The sequence below is a fragment of the Peromyscus eremicus genome, chromosome 5 (genome assembly GCF_949786415.1).
Source record: "Peromyscus eremicus chromosome 5, PerEre_H2_v1, whole genome shotgun sequence".
Taxonomy (NCBI): Eukaryota; Metazoa; Chordata; class Mammalia; order Rodentia; family Cricetidae; genus Peromyscus; species Peromyscus eremicus.
This window is the reverse complement of record NC_081420.1, coordinates 13,045,184-13,063,966: the sequence shown is the minus strand read 5'-3', so window position 1 is coordinate 13,063,966 and position 18,783 is coordinate 13,045,184. Positions and strand designations below refer to the sequence as shown.

Genomic DNA, 18,783 nt, shown 5'->3' with positions numbered 1-18,783 from the left:
TGTGTGTGTGTGTGTGTGTGTGTGTGTGAGAGAGAGAGAGAGAGAGAGAGAGAGAGAGAGAGAGAGAGAGAGAGAGAGAGAGAGAGAGAGAGAAGAGAGATTGGGTAAGAGCAGCCATAGTGTGATGTGGAGGTTAGAGGAAAAAAGAAACCTCGAATGCCAGACCTCATCTTCTACCTTGTCTGACACTGTTGAGATATCTCATTGTTCACAACTACATACATCAAACTAGCTTCAGGGAAGTTTCTGGCCTCTGTCTCTGTGCTGCATTGCTTTATGTCAACTTGACACAAGCTAAAGTCATCTGAGAGGAGAGAACCTCAATTTAAAAAAATGTCTCCATAAGATCAGGCTGTAGGCAAACCTGTTTAGGTAATTTTCTTAATTAATGATTGATGGGGAGGGCCCAGCCCACTCTGGGTGGTGCCTGACCTAGGCTGGTGGTCCTGGATTCTGTAAGAAAGTAGGCTGTGGTGGTATTGTATTCCCCAAAATATTGTGCACGCTAATAAACTTATCTGGGGTCAGAGAACAGAACAGCCACAATATTAAACATAGAGGATAGGCAGTGGTAGCACACGCCTTTAATCCTAGCATTCCATAGGCAGAAATCCCTCTGGATCTCTGTGAGTTCAAGGCCACATTGGAAACAGCCAGGCATGGTGACACACGCCTTTAATCCCAGAAAGTGAGCCTTTAATCCCAGGGAGTGATGGCAGAAAGCAGAAAGATATATAAGGTGTGGAGACCAGAATCTAGAAGCATTTGGCTGGTTAAGCTTTTAGGCTTTTGAGACACAGTTCAGCTGAGATTCATTCTGGATGAGGACTGAGAGGCTTCCAGTCTGAGGAAATAGGATCAGCTGAGGAACTGGTGAGGTGAGGTGGCTGTGACTTGTTCTGTTTCTCTGATCTTCCGGCATTCACCCCAATAACTAGCCTCAGGTTTGATTTTATTAATAAGACTCTTTAAGATTCATGCTACAGTAGGCTGAACAAGCCAGTAAGCAGCACCCCTCCATGGCCTCTGCATCAGCTCCTGCCTCCAGGTTCCTGCCAAGTTTGAGTTTCTGTCCTGACTTCCTTTGATGATGAACAGTGCTGTGGAAGTGTAAGCCAAATAAATCCTTTCCTCCCCAAGTTGCTTTGGTCATGGTGTTTCATCACAGCGATAGTAACCCTGACTAAGGCAGTCTCCCATCTCACTGTGAGGGCACTGGGATTTCAGATGCTATCATGTCTGGCTTTTATGTGGATTCTAGAGATTCACACTCAGGTCTTCATGTTTCTGCAGTGCAGGGGTTTGACTGAAAAATGTCCTCCATAGGCTCATGTATTTGAACATTTGGTGATGCTGCTTGGGGGTGGGTTATGGAACCTTTGGGAGGTGCAGCCTTACTGAGGGAGTGTGTCACTGGAGGTGGGCTTTTGAGAGCCTACAGACTCATCCAACTCCCAGTTCACTCCCCTGTGTCCTACTATATGGACAAAATGTGACCAGCCAGCATCCCACTCCGGCTGCCATGCCCTTTCCACCACTATGAACTCTTACTCTGGAAGTATAAGCCCAAATACGCTCCCTTTGGTTGATCTTGGCCATGGTATTTTATCACAGCGACAGAAAAGTAACTAATACACATGGCAAGCTTTTTACCCATTCAGCCATTTCCCTAGCTGCTATTTCATTACCTTTTAACTAAGGATTTATTTTTAAAATGTTAACTATCAGTGTGTATGTAGACACATGAGCATAGGTGCCTGTAGAGGCTGGAAGAGAGCACTGGATTCCCCAGAGCTGGTGTTAGAGGGGGTTGTGAACCACCAAATGTGGGTGCTGGGAACCAAACTTAGGACCTCTGCAAGAGCAGTAGTACTCTAAACCACTGAGACATTATCCCAGGTCCCATTTCTTTATCAAGGGCATGAAAACCAAACCTTTTATCCTGGGCTATGATAATTTTCCAAGTTTTATAACTCGCACAGATCACTAACACTTGTCACAGAAGTCTCCTGTCCTTGGCAGGTCCATGTAGATAGAGGAGGCAGTGTGGATGTGGTCCCATGTGAGGCTTAGTAAATAGACATGGTTAAAGGTAGTTATGAGCCTATTGGAAGGCGCCTGCCCATGTCTCACCGTGCCTTCCGGGTCCACCAGCAGCAAGTGCTTGGCCTGGCCATTGTGCATTCCCGTGAGGACAAAGGAGCCAGGGTTGGTAGTACTCTTTCGGACTAGAAAGTCTCCATCTTCTTGCAACAGTGCCTCTGCCTCCTTCCTGCTCATCTCTCCTTGGTACCAGGGCTCAGCATCAAGCTCCTCCAGCATCTTGGCATCTGGGGCTCTGGGTGAGACAGGGCTGATGCACTCCACAGACGCCGCTTTGCTCAACACGGGCCCCAGCGGCTGGTTCTTGAGAGCATCTTCAAAAGGCTCTGTCAACAACACATGACAGCAACAAATCAATCCCGGAAGAGTGAGCAATAAAAATAGAGTGAGAGATGAGAATTAAAATGTAACTCTTGATGAAGGCTGGCAACAGAGACGGATAGTCGGAACTAGAATTTAAATGAACCGCCCAAATTTTGGCATGACTCTCTGGTGAGTCTACTTTCCAGACAGCTGGAGGTTGTGCCTGGTGCCAAGGATATAAGCACATACTTTGTCTAGCTGGATAGAAGGACTTCAACGTTGCCCACCGCAAGAAGGCAAGTACAACCTGCCATTTCACACCACCTACCTTCTCTGAACCATTAGCCAGCCTCCTTAAGAAATCTCATCCCTCCCCACCTTGCCCCTCTCCACCTGCAGCAAGCAGGGGACCTGACCAAGCCCCTCACCAGCTGCAGCATTTGGGAGAATGGGCTCTGCACCTCACCTAAGCAGCACAGTAGAGCTGATCCTGTTGACAGGGGCACTGGTGAGCAGCTGAGAATGTGAGCACGGGAGATCTGGCCCTGTCCCTCATCTGCCATAACGCGGAGTGGGTGAGGGAGAGATGCCAACCCCTGTCCATTGCCAGCTGTGGTAGGTGGGGGAGCTGGCCCTAGGGCCATGAGGGCTAGAGAACTGGTCCTGCCCCTCACCAGCTGCAGCACTCAGGAGAGTGGTCCCTGCACCTCACCTGAGCAACACAGTAGAGCTGGCCCTGGTGGCGTAGGTGTGGGTGAGCTGACCCTGAAGACATGAAAGCAGGAGAACCCGCCCTGCCCCTTGTTCCTTGCTACGTCAGATAAACTAGCTGGGGCAATGCTGGAGAGCTCACCCTGGTGGTGAGGATGGGAGACAGCTGGCAGGCTGACTAACCCTGCAACCACCCAGGCTCAGAACCAGGGCTATGAGTTGGCCCACCCCATCTATGATCTGCTGCAGCATGTGAGGGGGGCTAGTCCTGCAGACCCAAAGCTGCAGGATCTCCATGACACAGGGCAGCAACAGGATATACAAGAGGAGTCCCAGTGAGAGCCCAGCATTGATAGTGTAGCAGAAACCACAGGCCTCAAGCCAGACCAATGACTCTTTGCAATAAACACTTGCAAGTAAAGATATATGAACTAAAGAGCATACTGTGTGACTCACTGTGTCACACTGCAACTTCCACAATGAGATTTTTCTTTTTCTGTTTCTGTTTTTTTTTCTTTCTCTTGAATCTTACTTTATTTTGGAGGGAGGTTACAAGGGCAGAGAGTGGACATGAAGGGGTAGGTAGATGAATGGTATTGAGATGCATGATGGGTAAGCCACAAAGAATAAACAGTTTTTAAAAAGAAGAAGAAAGAAACCCTGTATAAAAAATTGTCAGTGCCAAAGGAAAAGACAAACCGGGAAACTGATTCCATGAAAATCCCAAAGCACCACAGGTTTCCTTCCAAATCCCTGGTGTCTCTGGTGGACTTGCTCCAGGATAGGAAGTCTACTTTGCCTTGCCCTTCACTGGCATCTGAATGTTGCTGTCACACGTGGCTCAATCTGCTCTGGAACAGACTTCTTACATATCAGTGGTCCTCAGACCTCTGCGAGTAACAACACATACCAGTGGCAAAAGAACTCGCTAAGCGCATCTAATTCAACTTCAGCGTGTGATTTTCCAGTACGACGGTAAAAACCCTGGAAGAAAGGTATGCAGTGCTGGGTAAACACTGTGGACTTCGAATCGGAGCACCTGCACAAGACAGTGTGAGCACAGCAGCAACTAGAGTGGTCTCTCTTGAATGAAGCTCCACCCCCGAGTCCCACACTGTCTCTGGGAGACCCACTGGAACTCTACAACTCCTCAGTGAATGGTGTAAAATAAGCCAAATCTGGTGGAAGTTAGGAAGGGACAGGAAAAAAGAGAGGAGAACACGTCAAAATAGAATTAGATCTTTTTGAGAATCACTAAATCTTTTATAAGTGTGGGGAAGAAAAGTGATTTTAAAACTATTGGATAAAAGATAAAATGATAATTTTGGTTGTGTGTGGTGTGTGTGTGTGTATGTGTGTACACACGCATGTGTGTGCATGCATGTCAGGCCAGAGATTGGTGCTGGGTGTCTTTTTCAATTGCCCTCCACCTTATTCTTTGAGACAGAGTTTCTTGCTGAACCTGGAGCTCCATTGGCCTGGCCACCTAGTCCCAGACATCCTCCTGTCTCTGCCTTACCAGGGCTGAAATTACAGATGTGTGCTGCCACACCTGGTATTCTTACAGGGGTTCTAGAGGTCTGAACTCAGGTCACTGTACTTAGGCAACAAGCACATTACTGGTAAAATCAACACCCCCCGCCCCCCCCCCCAGTTCCTGGGCTTTCCTTTTATGCTACTTTTAAAAATCTGATTATATGGAATACTAAAAACCTGTACTCTGATGTTTCTGTATCGTCATCACCTTGCTATCTCCACCATCAGCCATCATCGCTACCAGTGCCAACCTTAGCACACTGCCCATCATTACCATAGACCTAACATCACCAGCAGCATCACCACCATGTCTGACATCACCAGCAAAATCACCAGCATTATCATGACCATCATCGATAACATAAGCGGCACCATCACCAACCAGCATTATGGACATCACCAACATCACTACCACCATCCTTACTAACATCACCAACATCAGAACCTCCCTCATCACTGACATCATTAGCATCAGTATCTCCCTCATCACTGACATCACCAGCATCAGTATCTCCCTCATCACTGACATCATCAGCATCAGTACCTCCCTCATCACTGACATCACCAGCATCAGTATCTCCCTCATCACTGACATCACCAGCATCAGTATCTCCCTCATCACTGACATCACCAGCATCAGAACCTCCCTCATCACTGACATCACCAGCATCAGAACCTCCCTCATCACTGACATCACCAGCGTTAGCACCTCCCTCATCACTGACATCACCAGCGTTAGCACCACTACCATCAATAGCATTACCGCCACCACTACTATTTAGTAGCCATGTTTCAGGATATATAGACTTAATTTCCATACTTCTAAACAGACAATAGTTTTTTGATGTGTTTTCTACTTTCTATCGCCACTTCCCTTGTTTTGAGAACAAGAATAGAAATTAATGGGTGGGAATAAGACAGCTCTAGATTTCAACTTCCTCAAACCTCGGCCATATAAACGCTCTTCAGGCTTTCTGGCCAAGGTCACTGGTAAATTGACTAAATTAAACAGTTAAAACAGTCTGCCCATACTCAATGCCTCTAGCCCAAAGTTGAGGGATATATAAGAACTCAAGCAGAAGTCAGGCATGGTGGAATGTGTCTGTAATCTCCAACTAAAGAGGCTGAAGCAGGATTGCTGAGAGTTCAATACCAGCCTGAGCTATATAGTGAGTACCGAGCTAACCAGGGCTACAGAACAACACCTTGTCTCAAAACAAAACAAACCCAAAAACCAAAATAAAGAACCCCTGAAGCCTGGGCTGGAGAATCACTGTGTAACTCTATAGCTTGGAAAACAGCCCTACACTTCTTGGACTGTTTTCAAGTTTTTAATGAAAAGAATGGATTATGTACTCCATAATTTACCACCAAGCCCTGCCCCTCAACAGCGTTTGGTGGGAGCTCGGCATGTCTGTGAAGTCACAGTGGCCCAGGAGAAGCCAGTTGCAGAGGTTGCAATGTCGCCTCATCAAAAGAGCACCAGAGTCTGTCCTCATCCGCACAAGACACTGTGAGCAGCAGTGTTGGACTGGCAGGGCTGCCTTTGACACAGGTCAGAGTTACTCAGCCATTACAACTCTCCTTTTCCTGCTCTGCAGAGCAGGGGTGGTAATAGTAATAACCAAAGCTCCCTGTGCACAGACCAAGACCATTAAATCAGGTAGTAAGTGCCCAGCACGTGGCAGTCAGGACCGTGTTCTTCCCAACCCTCCTCAGTCCATCAACTTCTCAAAGAATTAAAGCAGGGGAGTTTAAGATGTAGGGCTGGGAGATGAGCTCAGTTGGTAAAGTATTTGCCTCACAAGCATGAGGACCTGAGTTTGATCCCCAGAACCTATGCTTTAAAAGTCAGGCACATGGGGCTGGAGAGATGACTCAGTGGTTCAGAGTAATGCTGCTCTTGCAGAGGACCTGGATACAGTTACCAACACCCACAGGATGGCTCACAACCTCCTTCAACTTCATTTCTACTGGATCTGACTCTTCTGACCTCCACAGCCACCAGGCATGCATGTGGTGCACATATATTCGTGTAGGCAAAAACACTCAAGACACATAAAAATAAAAAATAAAGATAAATCTTTAAAAAACAAAATAAAAGAGGCATGCAGGTGTGTGCTTGCAATCCCAGTACTGAGGAGGTGTAGACAAGCAGATCCTTGGGGCTCACTGGCCAGTCAGGCTGATCTAGTTAGCAAGTCCTAGGCCAAAAGAGAGAGTGCTGTGGGATGTTCTGTATGGCAAATGTGTTGCTAATTAGTCAATAAATAAAACACTGATTGGCCATTGGCTAGGCAGGAAATGTAGGCAGGACAAGGAGGAGAATAAAGCTAGGAAGCGGAAGGCTGAGTCAGAGAGACACTGCCAGCCGCCACCATGACAAGCCGCATGTGAAGATCCTGGTAAGCCACGAGCCACGTGGCAAGGTATAGATTTATAGAGATGGATTAATTTGAGCTGTAAGAACAGTTAGCAAGAAGCCTGCCACAGCCATACAGTTTGTAACCAATATAAGTCTCTGTGTTTACTTGGTTGGGTCTGAGTGGCTGTGGGACTGGCAGGTGAGAGAGATTTGTCCTGACTGTGGGCCAAGCAGGAAAACTCAAGCTACAAAATGGCGCCCAACGTGGGGCAAGAGTTTCCACCTAAAATCTGAAAAAAGATTCTAAAACGGAGCTAAAAACAGCTTCCTAATTGTCTCTCTCAAATGAGCGGCAGCTGCTGGTTTGAGTTACTGGTGGGTTCCTGGCGTGCGTGCTCAACCTGCAGTATGGCGGGAATGAGGCCTCTGCAAGTGGCACATTAAGCTGCGTGGTGGATTTAGACTTTGCTAGTACAAAACAAAAAAAGAGGTTTTGGGGCTACACGCTGCTTGGATAAAAGCATAGAGACCCATGATAGCTCCCAGAGCTGGTGGTAAAGTACCACCACCATGTTGGGAAGCTGAGGTGGGCAGAGCCAGCAGCCACAGCTGCTGCAGTTTAAAGCAATAAATTCACAATAAGACAGATTCAGATGTAATAGTTCACAATGTGTGTAAAAAATACGTAGGCTTGAAAGAGACAAAAAAGGTGATGTATACAGTTATATAAACAAATACATAGTTTTAAAAAATAAAGTCTTTAAAGAGACAGTAAAATTAATATAAAAAATAAGCCACGTAAAGATGAATATAACACAGAGAATCTGGATTGTGTTGTCTTTGGGACTTTTAACTGCAGAAAAACATTTGATTGTAAAAGATGTTGAGTTATGCCAAAATGTATATTTTAAAGATACCTTGACTTCAAAATTTGGATATAAGGATATGTTGCTTTGGAAAAGAGTCTCTTTTGTTCCCACAGAAAGCCAAAGGCTATGGATTTGTTCAAGATTAAGATACATCAGGTTTGACCAGCCAAGACCCCCTGAAAGGTCTCTGATGACACCATGGCCCAGATGATCCAACATCCAGAATGGTTTGAAGGCAACTGGCTCAGACAATACAGCCTCATGGACTATTCCATAATCCTAAAATTTTCTTTGTGTCCCCATAAGATACAGCGCCCCCCTCCAGCAGGAAGTAGTAAGAGAAGCTCCACCCAAATTCCCAAATTATATGTAATTTTACTTTGTTAAGGTTAAAACCTTCCTTTTTGAAAAAAAAAAAGGGGGGGAAGTGCTGTGGGATGTTCTGTATGGCAAATGTGTTGCTAATTAGTCAATAAATAAAACACTGATTGGCCATTGGCTAGGCAGGAAATGTAGGCAGGACAAGGAGGAGAATAAAGCTGGGAAGCGGAAGGCTGAGTCAGAGAGACACTGCCAGCTGCCACCATGACAAGCTGCATGTGAAGATCCTGGTAAGCCACGAGCCAAGTGGCAAGGTATAGATTTATAGAGATGGATTAATTTGAGCTGTAAGAACAGTTAGCAAGAAGCCTGCCACAGCCATACAGTTTGTAACCAATATAAGTCTCTGTGTTTACTTGGTCGGGTCTGAGTGGCTGTGGGACTGGCAGGTGAGAGAGATTTGTCCTGACTGTGGGCCAAGCAGGAAAACTCAAGCTACAAGAGACCTTATCTCAAAAACAAGGGAAATGACTCTTGAGGAATGACACTCAAGGTTATCCTATGGCCTAAGCACACACACACACACACACACACACACACACACACACACACACACACACACACAGAGGCACACCCACACACATACATAAACTCCTCTCTCCCTCTCCCTCTCCCCATATGTATGTATGTATGTTTATCCTCATGAGCTTCCAAAACTCTTTCCAAGTTCCTTAACAATTTCTACTCATTGCATTTCAGTTCATGACTTTTCTCTAACTATACATCAAAGAGCAAGTTCACATGACATCGTCAGCCCACACTGCCGATTACAGTGGGTTCCCACCCTTCCCTCCATCCTGCTCTACAGCTCACTGCTGAGCATGCCTCATCGCCTGACAGCATGTGCTTGGTTGTTTAAACCACACCAGAGTAAGGCCATGTGTTTCCACACTCCTGCATAATTTCAGTAATTAGAAAAGTGTTTGACACATGGTAAGCACTGGATACATTTTTGGAGGATGTTGGGAGGAAGGATGACAGGGGAAATGAGAGGAAATGGATGGGGCAGGGAGGGAAGGGCAAGCAGAGAGGGAGCGGGGGAGGAGGGGAGGACTGACAGGAGGGAGGGAGGGAGGGAGGGAGGGAGGGAGGGAGGGAGGAAGGGAGGGAGGGAGGGAGGGAGGGAGGGAGGGAGGGAGGGAGGGTGGAAGAGGTGGCAGAGGGAGGGCACTGTAAATAAGGTATATAGCAATTTCTCATCCGAATGTCCTTGCTGATAGACTGAGATCGCTGACTATGGCCACGTCATTTCTGTTCCTCTGAAATCATAGATCAGTTTGCATGGTACGGCCAATTAATATTCAAATGAGCACACATATTTGTGTACATTGTTGGTCTTCAAGAGGAAAACCAGTTTCCTCAAAAGAAAGTTCTTGGCTACAGAGAGGATGTGTAACCCCAACACCTTACTGGAACCCAATCCACGTCCATCAGGAAATCCAGTGGTGACGTGGATATCAGATAAAAGGCGGCACAGAGAAAGCAGTGGACACCTACTCATGTCAAAGAGGTCCTTCCGTGGGCTGCTCTCGGTGCTGCTGCTTGCTGCTGGCCAAATCTGTGGAGGGACCGGCTGGGTGTTGACGTAGGTTGGTGTCTCTCCCACCAGAGCCATGTGCCCTTTCCCTTCTGGTGTGCTATAGATGTCCAAGGAACCTGCACCAAGAAAGTGAGCCCTGTTACCTCTTAGGATGGTAACACTCTTCCAGCCTCTGTGTCTGGGATACCCAGAATTCCACAGAGCAGCTCCTCAAACCTGCTGGTGAGAACATTTACGCATAGTTAATTCTCTTCTAAGCCTGTTAGTACCAGGGCCCAGCTAAGACACTTCCCAGTCCTTCATGTAAAAAAAAAGTCTGCCAGCCAGGGTGGGCACTGGTAGTTAAAGGCCTTGCCCAACATGGCCAGCCAGGTTGGTGCTCCAGGACCCTAGGAACTGAGCATTGAGTAACACTGCCTCAATGTGACCTCCCAGTGAGCCAAAGGAGTGCTGAGGCTGGCCCTGGGGGTCTCAGCTGTATTGTCACTTAGAGGTAATGTGGAAAGTGCTACCCAAGAGCACCTGCTTGGATCACTCTTCCTGTGTGTGACCATCTCGGCTTTGCTTGTGGAACAGAAACCTTGGTAATGTTCCTTTAGGAAGGGTGGCTACCGGCAAATAGATGAAGAAATTCTTGTTTGTTCTGGGGGGAAAACGTCTACTGGCTTCAAATAAGATCTTGAAGGCAGGTGAGTTGACTCATGCCTGCTCTCATCCCGCTTTCAGAAGCTACAAGCAGGGAGATCACTGGAAGTTCAAGGCCAGTCTGAACTATACAGCAAAATGACTTTGCCTCGCCAAACCCTAAAACAAACTTAACAACTAAAAGAAAAATCAACTAAAAGCTTAGGACACACTGAGCTATGGAGTCTCAGGTGCCTGTCAGATGTTCATGTTCCTGATGTCTCCAGGGAGTCTCGCTCCGGCTCACAGGAAGGGTAGAGACCCATGGTCAGTGCGTCACCTGTGCAGACCGTGCTCTGCCCCTTACCTTGCCTGGTGGGTGCCCGCTGCCAGTCATCACCAAATGCGTCTCCTAAGTGTCTCCCCTGGTAATAAGTTTGCTCTTTCCCTGCAAACTGGAGACATATGTCAATAATCAGAAAGAAGGAAGTATCTTTTCCTTCCTCCTCTTTGTGAGCCACGGTGTAGTGGGCGGGGCTTTGGGGGGTTGATGCATCCTCTCTGACACCCACCTTTCCATTCCTGCCTCCAGTGGCATTGTATTTGACAAATAAACTTGCATGGTTGTAAAAAAAATCCACAATCTCATTAATGCTACAACGCTCTCCTTGTTTTCATGACGCCCATTAATTCCTCCCAAGGGTGACCACAGAGAGATCTTGTGCCAGCAGCCATCCACTCTCAGAGAAGTACACTCCCTGAGAGCCAGGAAGCTGCAGGGTCAAAGCCTTGATGTCAGTGAGGTCCTAACATTTTTATTGGTACCAATGACCTTATTAAATCCAGGGTTGGAAGTGTTGCTCAGCTCACTGAGCACATGACTCGGGGTTTCATCCCTAGCACTACAAAAGAAAGGGAAAAATATTTTAAGCTCGTATAAAAGATGGAGATATAATAGTTTTAGAAAGCAATTTTGAGTTAAAGGTTGTTTGAGTTGGATGGAATGATGGTTCATTTTAATTGACAACTTAATACAACCTAGAAGAGACGCATCTGAGAGTCTCAGTGAGGGATTGTCTACATTCCGTTGGTCTGTGGGAATGTTATTGGGGGATTCGGCCTTTAAGTAGGTTGATGTGGGAAACTCTAGACCACTGTATGCTGCCCCACTTCCTAGGCAGGGAGATAGACCTGAGCTGAGTAAGAGTGGAGGACGTGAGCTGAGCACAAGCGAGCACGGGAGCATTCACACACATCCCCCTGCTCTGGACTGTGCTTGTGATGTGACTCGTTGCTCCAGGCTCCTGCCCCAGGACTTCCCCACAGTGAAGGACTCTAACCTGGTACCATAAGCTAGCTAAGCACTTGGTCCCCTCAGTTGGTTAGTGTCAGGGTGTTTTACCAGAGCAACAGATGTGAAAACAGAACAGAGTAGTGGATAAACAAAATAGAAAAAGAAATGCTTAAAATCCCCATACCTTCAGGGGATGGGTCCACTCTTTTCAGGGAACCCACAGTAGCATCACAGCCCTTTTAAAAATCCTGGAATCCTGCCATCCTCTCGTTAAGACCACAGTATGTTGGCATAGGTGGTAAGACTTAGGTCACTTCACTCATGCCTCAGACATGGCACTGTGGTTCTAAGGCACTTGGTCAATGCACTGTGATGTCAAACCAAACCCCGTCCTTCCCATGTGCTTTGTGATATTGGTGGAAGAAAGCCTGTGAGGGACTGTGCCAAAAGCTAAGAGGAATACCAGCCAGAAATAACACTGAAGAACATAAACACAAATGAAGGTCATCGGTAACCCAAGAAGACAACCCCAAACTTACCTGGGCTGCGTCAGGAGCTTGGGGTCTGGCTTTCAGTCGAGCATCAAGAAAGCCCCCTGGAGGAGGCATCTTACTGGGAACACTGTTGTAGTATGGGTGATCAGGGCCATCTCCCTCCTCTTCAGTCCATGGCTCATCCAGACTCTGCATTCTGTTAAAAGATTTTCAATGACCTTCACCCAGAATTGAGCATACAGGCACACCTAATAACATCAGTGCCCCCTCCACTATAGAAGCAAAACACCGGATATGGTTTAAGTGTGGCTCCTAACACACGTGGGTTCATAGGTTGGAGGTTTGGTCTCCAAGGTAGTAGTGTTAAAAGGTGGTGGGATCTTTAAGAAGTGGAGTCTTTCTGTCACAAATGAGACCTCTACATCAATCCATCAGTTACTACCCTCCTCTTCCCCCCAGTACTTAGGGATCATTGCAGAAGAGTGTTGTTTATTGTTTTTACTACTCTTTTGCTCTTTTGGGGAGCCCGACACCCAGCTCCCAAATAAATCACACACGGAGGCTTAGTCTTAATTATGAATGCCTGGCCTTAGCTTGGCTTGTTGCTTGCCAGCTTTTCCTAATTTAAATTATCCCGTCTACCTTTTGCATCTGGGCCTTTCCCATTCTTTTCTGTAAATCTTACTCTTACTCCGTGGTTTGCTGTGTAGCTGGGTGGCTGGCCCTTGGAATCCTCCTCCTTCTCTGGCTACTTCTCTGATTCTTCTCCTCCCAGATTTCTGCTTCTATATACTCTCTCTGCCTGCCAGCCCCGCCTCTCTTTTCTCCTGCCTTGCTATTAGCCAGTTTTTTATTAGACCATCAGGTGTTTTACACAGGCATAGTATCACAGCTTCACAGATTTAACCAAATGCAGCATAAACAAAATAACACACATTAAAATAACATTTCCCAGCAGAAGAGCAAGGGTGAAATATTGTAAGCCCCAAAGGTAAACAATGTCTCCTGAACAAGACAGGGTCACGGCACTCATGAACTTACAACAGTTGTGGTTACCTGCACAAGATCAAGCCAGTAAACATTTTAGCATGGTGAGTGGGGCATGGGGGAGGCATTGAGCAGCTACTGACAGTTGATGGCTTTGAGGGAGGAACCGTCAGTTTTTATGGGTATGGCCCCTGGTAGATTGCCTGTGTTCTAGTGGATGACCCCATACCCATGAGCTCATGGTCAGCACAAACTGGAATCACAGGTTATTTCAAAAGAGGACAGGAAGTTGGGAGGGGTGGAGAGTGGATCTGGGAGGAGGCTGAAGAGTATGAAGTTAAATATGATCAAAATTTATCGTGTGAGATTCTCGATGAGTTAATAAAATCTTATATTAAAAACATGTTATTAAAAAAGAGAAAGAAGTGGAGCCTCATGGAAGAACCATAAGCCATTGAGGACATACCCTTAGAAAGACTCGGGGACCTGAGGACCCTCTGGCTTCTTGCAACTTCCTCTTTGTTCTTGTGCACATATACCATGATGACATACATCCAAGAGGCCCTCAGGACAGCTGAGCATAAGCCAGAACTATGTACTTGGCTTCTAAAGGAATGAGCTACATAAACCTCTTTTCTTCATAAAGTCAGTCTGCCCCAGGTATTTTGTTACTATTCTATATTTCTATGTATCCCTTTCTACATATTGAGACAGGGTTTCATGTATCCCAGGATTTCTGTGAGCTCATATGTAGCCAAGGATGACCTTGAATGATTCTTTTGCTTCTACCTCCAAGTGCCCAAATTACAAGCATGGAAAACCATGCCCAGCTGATATGGTGCTGGGGATGGAACCCAGGGCTTCCTAGGCAGGCACTTTACCAACAGAACTACATCCAAGCTCTCGCTATAGTACTGAAAAATGGACGAATAAGATACCTATTACTAAGAAAGAAATTAGTCACTGCTCCCTCAGCCATCTATATCATGGGCATCTGTAAAGATGAGGTGAGTGGTTGGACTAAGTCTGTCTTATTCAGAGATATACTCATTGGAATATGCCAGCCATATCGGGAATAATCACCTTTAACTGAAAAATAAATAAATTATACCTAAGGAGCACCAGAGCCTTAATATACATATATGCATTTCAGCAAGCCATGAAACTTACATTAAATAAAATCATATAAAAATGTAGATTGCCTCACAAAAAATAGCAGAGTGTGGACCTCTGAAATTATCTTTCATATAATCAAAACTGGCCAGAGATGTTGATTGGTCTGACTCAACTTTTTCAGAACTCTGAAATTAACCAGAAGCTTGTAGCAACCCAGGGGGTATTTAAAAAAAAACAACAACAAAAACCTGAAGACTGGGAAGAGAGTTCAGTGGGTAAGAGAGCTACTATATACGCTTGAGGACATGAGCTTGGAACCTGAGCACCCATCTATAAAATTAAGTGAAACTTACGGCATGCACCAGAAACTCTCCCACACCTGAGAGGTGAAAAGTGGAGGATTGCTGGAGCCTTCTGGACACCAGCCTAGCTGGAAAATAGTGATCTCCAGGTTCAGTGAGAGACCCTGCCTCAAAGGGGAAGAAAGTAGAGAGTGGTACAAGACGACACTTGTCGAGTGGTGGTGGCACACGCCTTTAATCCCAGCACTCGGGAGGCAGAGTCAGGCAGATCTCTGTGAGTTTGAGACCAGCCTGGACTACCAAGTGAGTTCCAGGAAAGGCGCAAAGCTACACAGAGAAACCCTATCTTGAAAAAACCAGAAAAAAAAAGATGACACTTAAAGTCTTCCTCTGGGCTCTTGCATGTGTGCTCATAAGTGTGTGTGTGTACACACACACACACTGAGGTTAATGTTAACTGTCAACTTGACAGAATCTATGGTCACCTGAGAGATGGCCCCTTGGGAATTTGCATGGGGCATTATCTTGACTGTGGTTTGATTAAGGCAGGAAGACCCGCCCATGTAGCCAGAAGTTTCTCTGTCCCACTCAGGCCCCACAGTCTGAACAAATCTCTCCCACCTGTGGTTCTGCAGCCGCTAATAACATATTCACAGTGTACAGAAAGACCATCCCACAGCATGCCAGCTTGAGGGTAGGACCATAACCTGGGCAGAGGAATGTTGGAGTGTGTAAGATGGAGAAAGCAACCTGCGCACTGACATTTGGGCATTGTCTCTTATTATGGTCTGTGACCAGCTGCACCTTGAGCTGTGAACCAGGATAAACCTTTCTTCCTTGGGTTGTTTTCGTTAGGACATTTCATCACAGCAACAGACAAGAAAACTAGGAAAAACACATAACACACAAATATAACACACACAACTAAAAAAATAAACATTTCAAACAATGAAGTAAACAGTAAGATCGGTATCATTGTGGCATCTTAAATAGCCCTGTTTGCATCCCTGTGGTAGCCTTGTAAGCTAACAGCTATCAGTCAATGACAACCATCGCCCAAGTAGCCACCGACAGGACAGAGCAGTTCTGAGCTTCCTTCAAAAGCCAGTCCCCAATAATTTATCATTATTTTCCCTATCTGTGGTAGTGTGAAAGAAAGTGGCCCCCAAAGTGAGTGGCACTGCTAGGAGGTGTGGCCTTGTTGGAGGAAGTATGTCACTGTGGGGGTGGACTTTGAGGTCTCTTTTGCTCAAGCTTCCCTCAGTGTGACTGTCAGTTGACTTCCTGTTGCCTGCAAGATGCAGCACTCCAGCTCCAGCACCTCGTCTGCCTGCAGGCTGCCATGCTCCCTGCCATGATGATAATGGACTGAACCTCTTGAAACTGTAAGCAAGCACCCCAATTAACTGTTTTCTTTATAAGAGTTGCTGTGGTCATGGTGTCTCTTCACAGCAATAAAAACCCGAACTAAGACACTGTTTGAGTGTTCCTTTGAGCACCCAATTCCCCAAGCTGTCTTTTTAAAAATTTACTTTTAATTATCACATAGTAATTTTGCACATTTATTATGGGGTGCTGTGTGCTAACTTGATACATTTATACAACACACAGTGACCAAATTAGAGTAATTAGCATTCCCATCTCCTTAAGCACTTATCATCTGTTTGTGTTTGCCAAAGCTGTCTTTATTTAACCTGATGCAGAGCTTGCCTCGGGCATCTGTCACAAATATTCAGAGGCAAATGTTTATCATGTGGCCCACATGAAGCTGGGAATAACATTTGGGTCAAACCATTTTTATTAGTGGAAGTAAGTGACAAAGAATATAGAGTTTATGGAATTTGAGGGGTTAACGGTTACCAAAACCGATAACCACAACTGATGGCAACCACAAACCCTAAAATGAGAAGCTGGGGTGCTAATAAACTCTAACACGTTTATCTAGAAGGCTACACACATTTACAGGATTCAGCTTGTGTTCATTCCCACAGGGTGTAACATGGTCCTAAATTCTCACTTCTGGTTTACCATTAAACACCTCACAAGTAGAAGGTGAAAGCTGAAAAAAAAAAAAACCTGATTCACCATATGTTGAAGGAGTATACCAACACACACATACACACACGTACAGGAAGATATACATATACACACATATATACATACACACATATATGCATATACATACTATGACACAGACAAACACACATACACATGCACACATATAACATTTACATGTGTGTACACGTATATGCATGCATATCCACATACATATGTTCATATATGCATGCACACACACGTAGCCCTTCAGTAAAGACTGAGAGGCTGAACTGTTCAACATTTAAGGAAACCTCTGCAAATGTTAGCGAAGGAGCGTAGCTAAGGACATAAACGACAAATGTAGATTATAGAATGTATAGAATTAGTTTGTAAAGTCACCAAAACCACCACAAACATTAACAGAATACATCCTAGAGAGAGAAGAAATGGGTTTCAGTCAGACAACCTTCTACTGCTTACATTTTTAGTGTCAGAAAAAAATTATAAGCTATATTAAAAAAAGAAGAAATATACAGGAAAAATAAGTATACAGGAAAAATAAGTCCATAGAAACTGTCACGAAGAAATCTCACACTTCAGGATAAAGACTAAATATGTTCAGTCGACTTCAATGAAATGATGTATGAAACACTAAATATGAAAATCATGCCTCACAAAATGGGGCTTAATAGCATTCATGAAGAAATAAAAATAATAATAAATTCTAGAATTGAAAATTCTACCATCACTGAAAACATGAAAAAATTCTAACAATTCTCTTAAGTAAATAGCAGGTTTGGGAGGTAGAAGGAGAGAGACAACGTTTTAAAATAGTTCAACTGAGACGAACCAGTCTGAGGAACAGGAAAGAAACTAATCAATAAAAGTGAACAGAGCCTGAGAGACCTGTAGACCACCACCAAGAATGCCATATGTAGGTAGCAGTCCCTGAAGGAGAGCAGAGACTGAGGAGAGCAGGGAAAATGCTGGCCTCATGATGGCACAAACCTTCCCAACGTAGCTAAAAGAAATGTTGCTCGATACAACCAAGAGACTAGCTGAAAAGCTCAGCTTAGGTAAACTCAGAGAGACTTGAGCACCCTAGTCTAACTATTTAAAGACCGAGAGGGTGTCTCCAGCGCAGCAGAGGGGGATGCTCCTGAGAACAAGGGATCCTCGGGATACGAACAGCTGATTTCTTCCCAGAAGCAGAGGCCAGAGGCAGGGGAAAGAGAGGTTTCCTGTCATGAAGTCCATATCCAATAAAGCAATACTGCCAAAATGAGGCAGAAAGTATATTCCAAGGCAAATAAAAGTGGGAGAAATCCACTGTGGAAAATCTTCTCTTTAGGGACTACTATTGCAAGTATGTTAAGCTGAAATAAGTGGATCATCAGTAGAAATTTACAACTGAAGGAAGAAGGAGAAAATAATAAAAGTCTAACTACACAAATCAACATAAATTCAGTTTGCCTAAAACTTTTATTCTTCCCTTGTAATTTAAAAATGCATAAAGCAATGCGACTGTATTGATGAGCACCTGACGAATAAAGATGTGGTTTGCATGACAATATCAACACAGTGGAAGAGCTGGAGAGATGTGGCAGGGTTAAGAGCACTTAGGGCTTCTGCAGAATACCCAAATTCCCTTCCCAGCCCACACAGAGTGGCTCTCAATTCCAGCTTCAGAGCATCTGAAACCCTCTTCTGGCTTCCACACTGCACTCACTTGCACACTTGAGGGCACACATTCACACATGTACTCACACACATACACACAAATACACACACATAATTAAAAACAAGCAAAAAAATTTTTTTTAAAAAATAGCATAATGGAGTGTGGAAGAATAGAGATGTACAGAAGCCAGTGTTCTGTAGATTATTAAATTCTTTAATCTGAATATATAGTTATAAATTAATATGTTAACTGTAATCCTCTGATTACTATTTCAAGAGTTGTGAAAGAAGAAGTTAAATTGTACACTTGAAAATGTTTATTTACTTTACGCAAAGAAGATAGTAAGTGGGGTATAAGAGGATAAAATGGCATAAAGAAAAAATAGCTCAATACCAGGAGGAACTCTTAACTTATCAGCAATTGCATTAAAAATAAATATA

The 18,783-nt window shown here is 45.0% G+C and overlaps 1 protein-coding gene across 1 annotated transcript in view; it reads right to left on the bottom strand.

Moving 5' to 3' along the window:
* Shc3 (SHC adaptor protein 3) overlaps positions 1–18,783 on the bottom strand; it is a 58,684-nt gene that overhangs the window by 16,217 nt on the left and 23,684 nt on the right. The window contains exons 7-10 of the mRNA XM_059262473.1: positions 12,266–12,416; positions 10,800–10,887; positions 9,766–9,924; positions 2,134–2,429 (exon numbers count right to left, since the gene is read on the bottom strand). Of these exons, the coding sequence (XP_059118456.1) occupies positions 2,134–2,429; positions 9,766–9,924; positions 10,800–10,887; positions 12,266–12,416 (694 nt within the window). The remainder of the gene's footprint in view (positions 1–2,133; positions 2,430–9,765; positions 9,925–10,799; positions 10,888–12,265; positions 12,417–18,783) is intronic.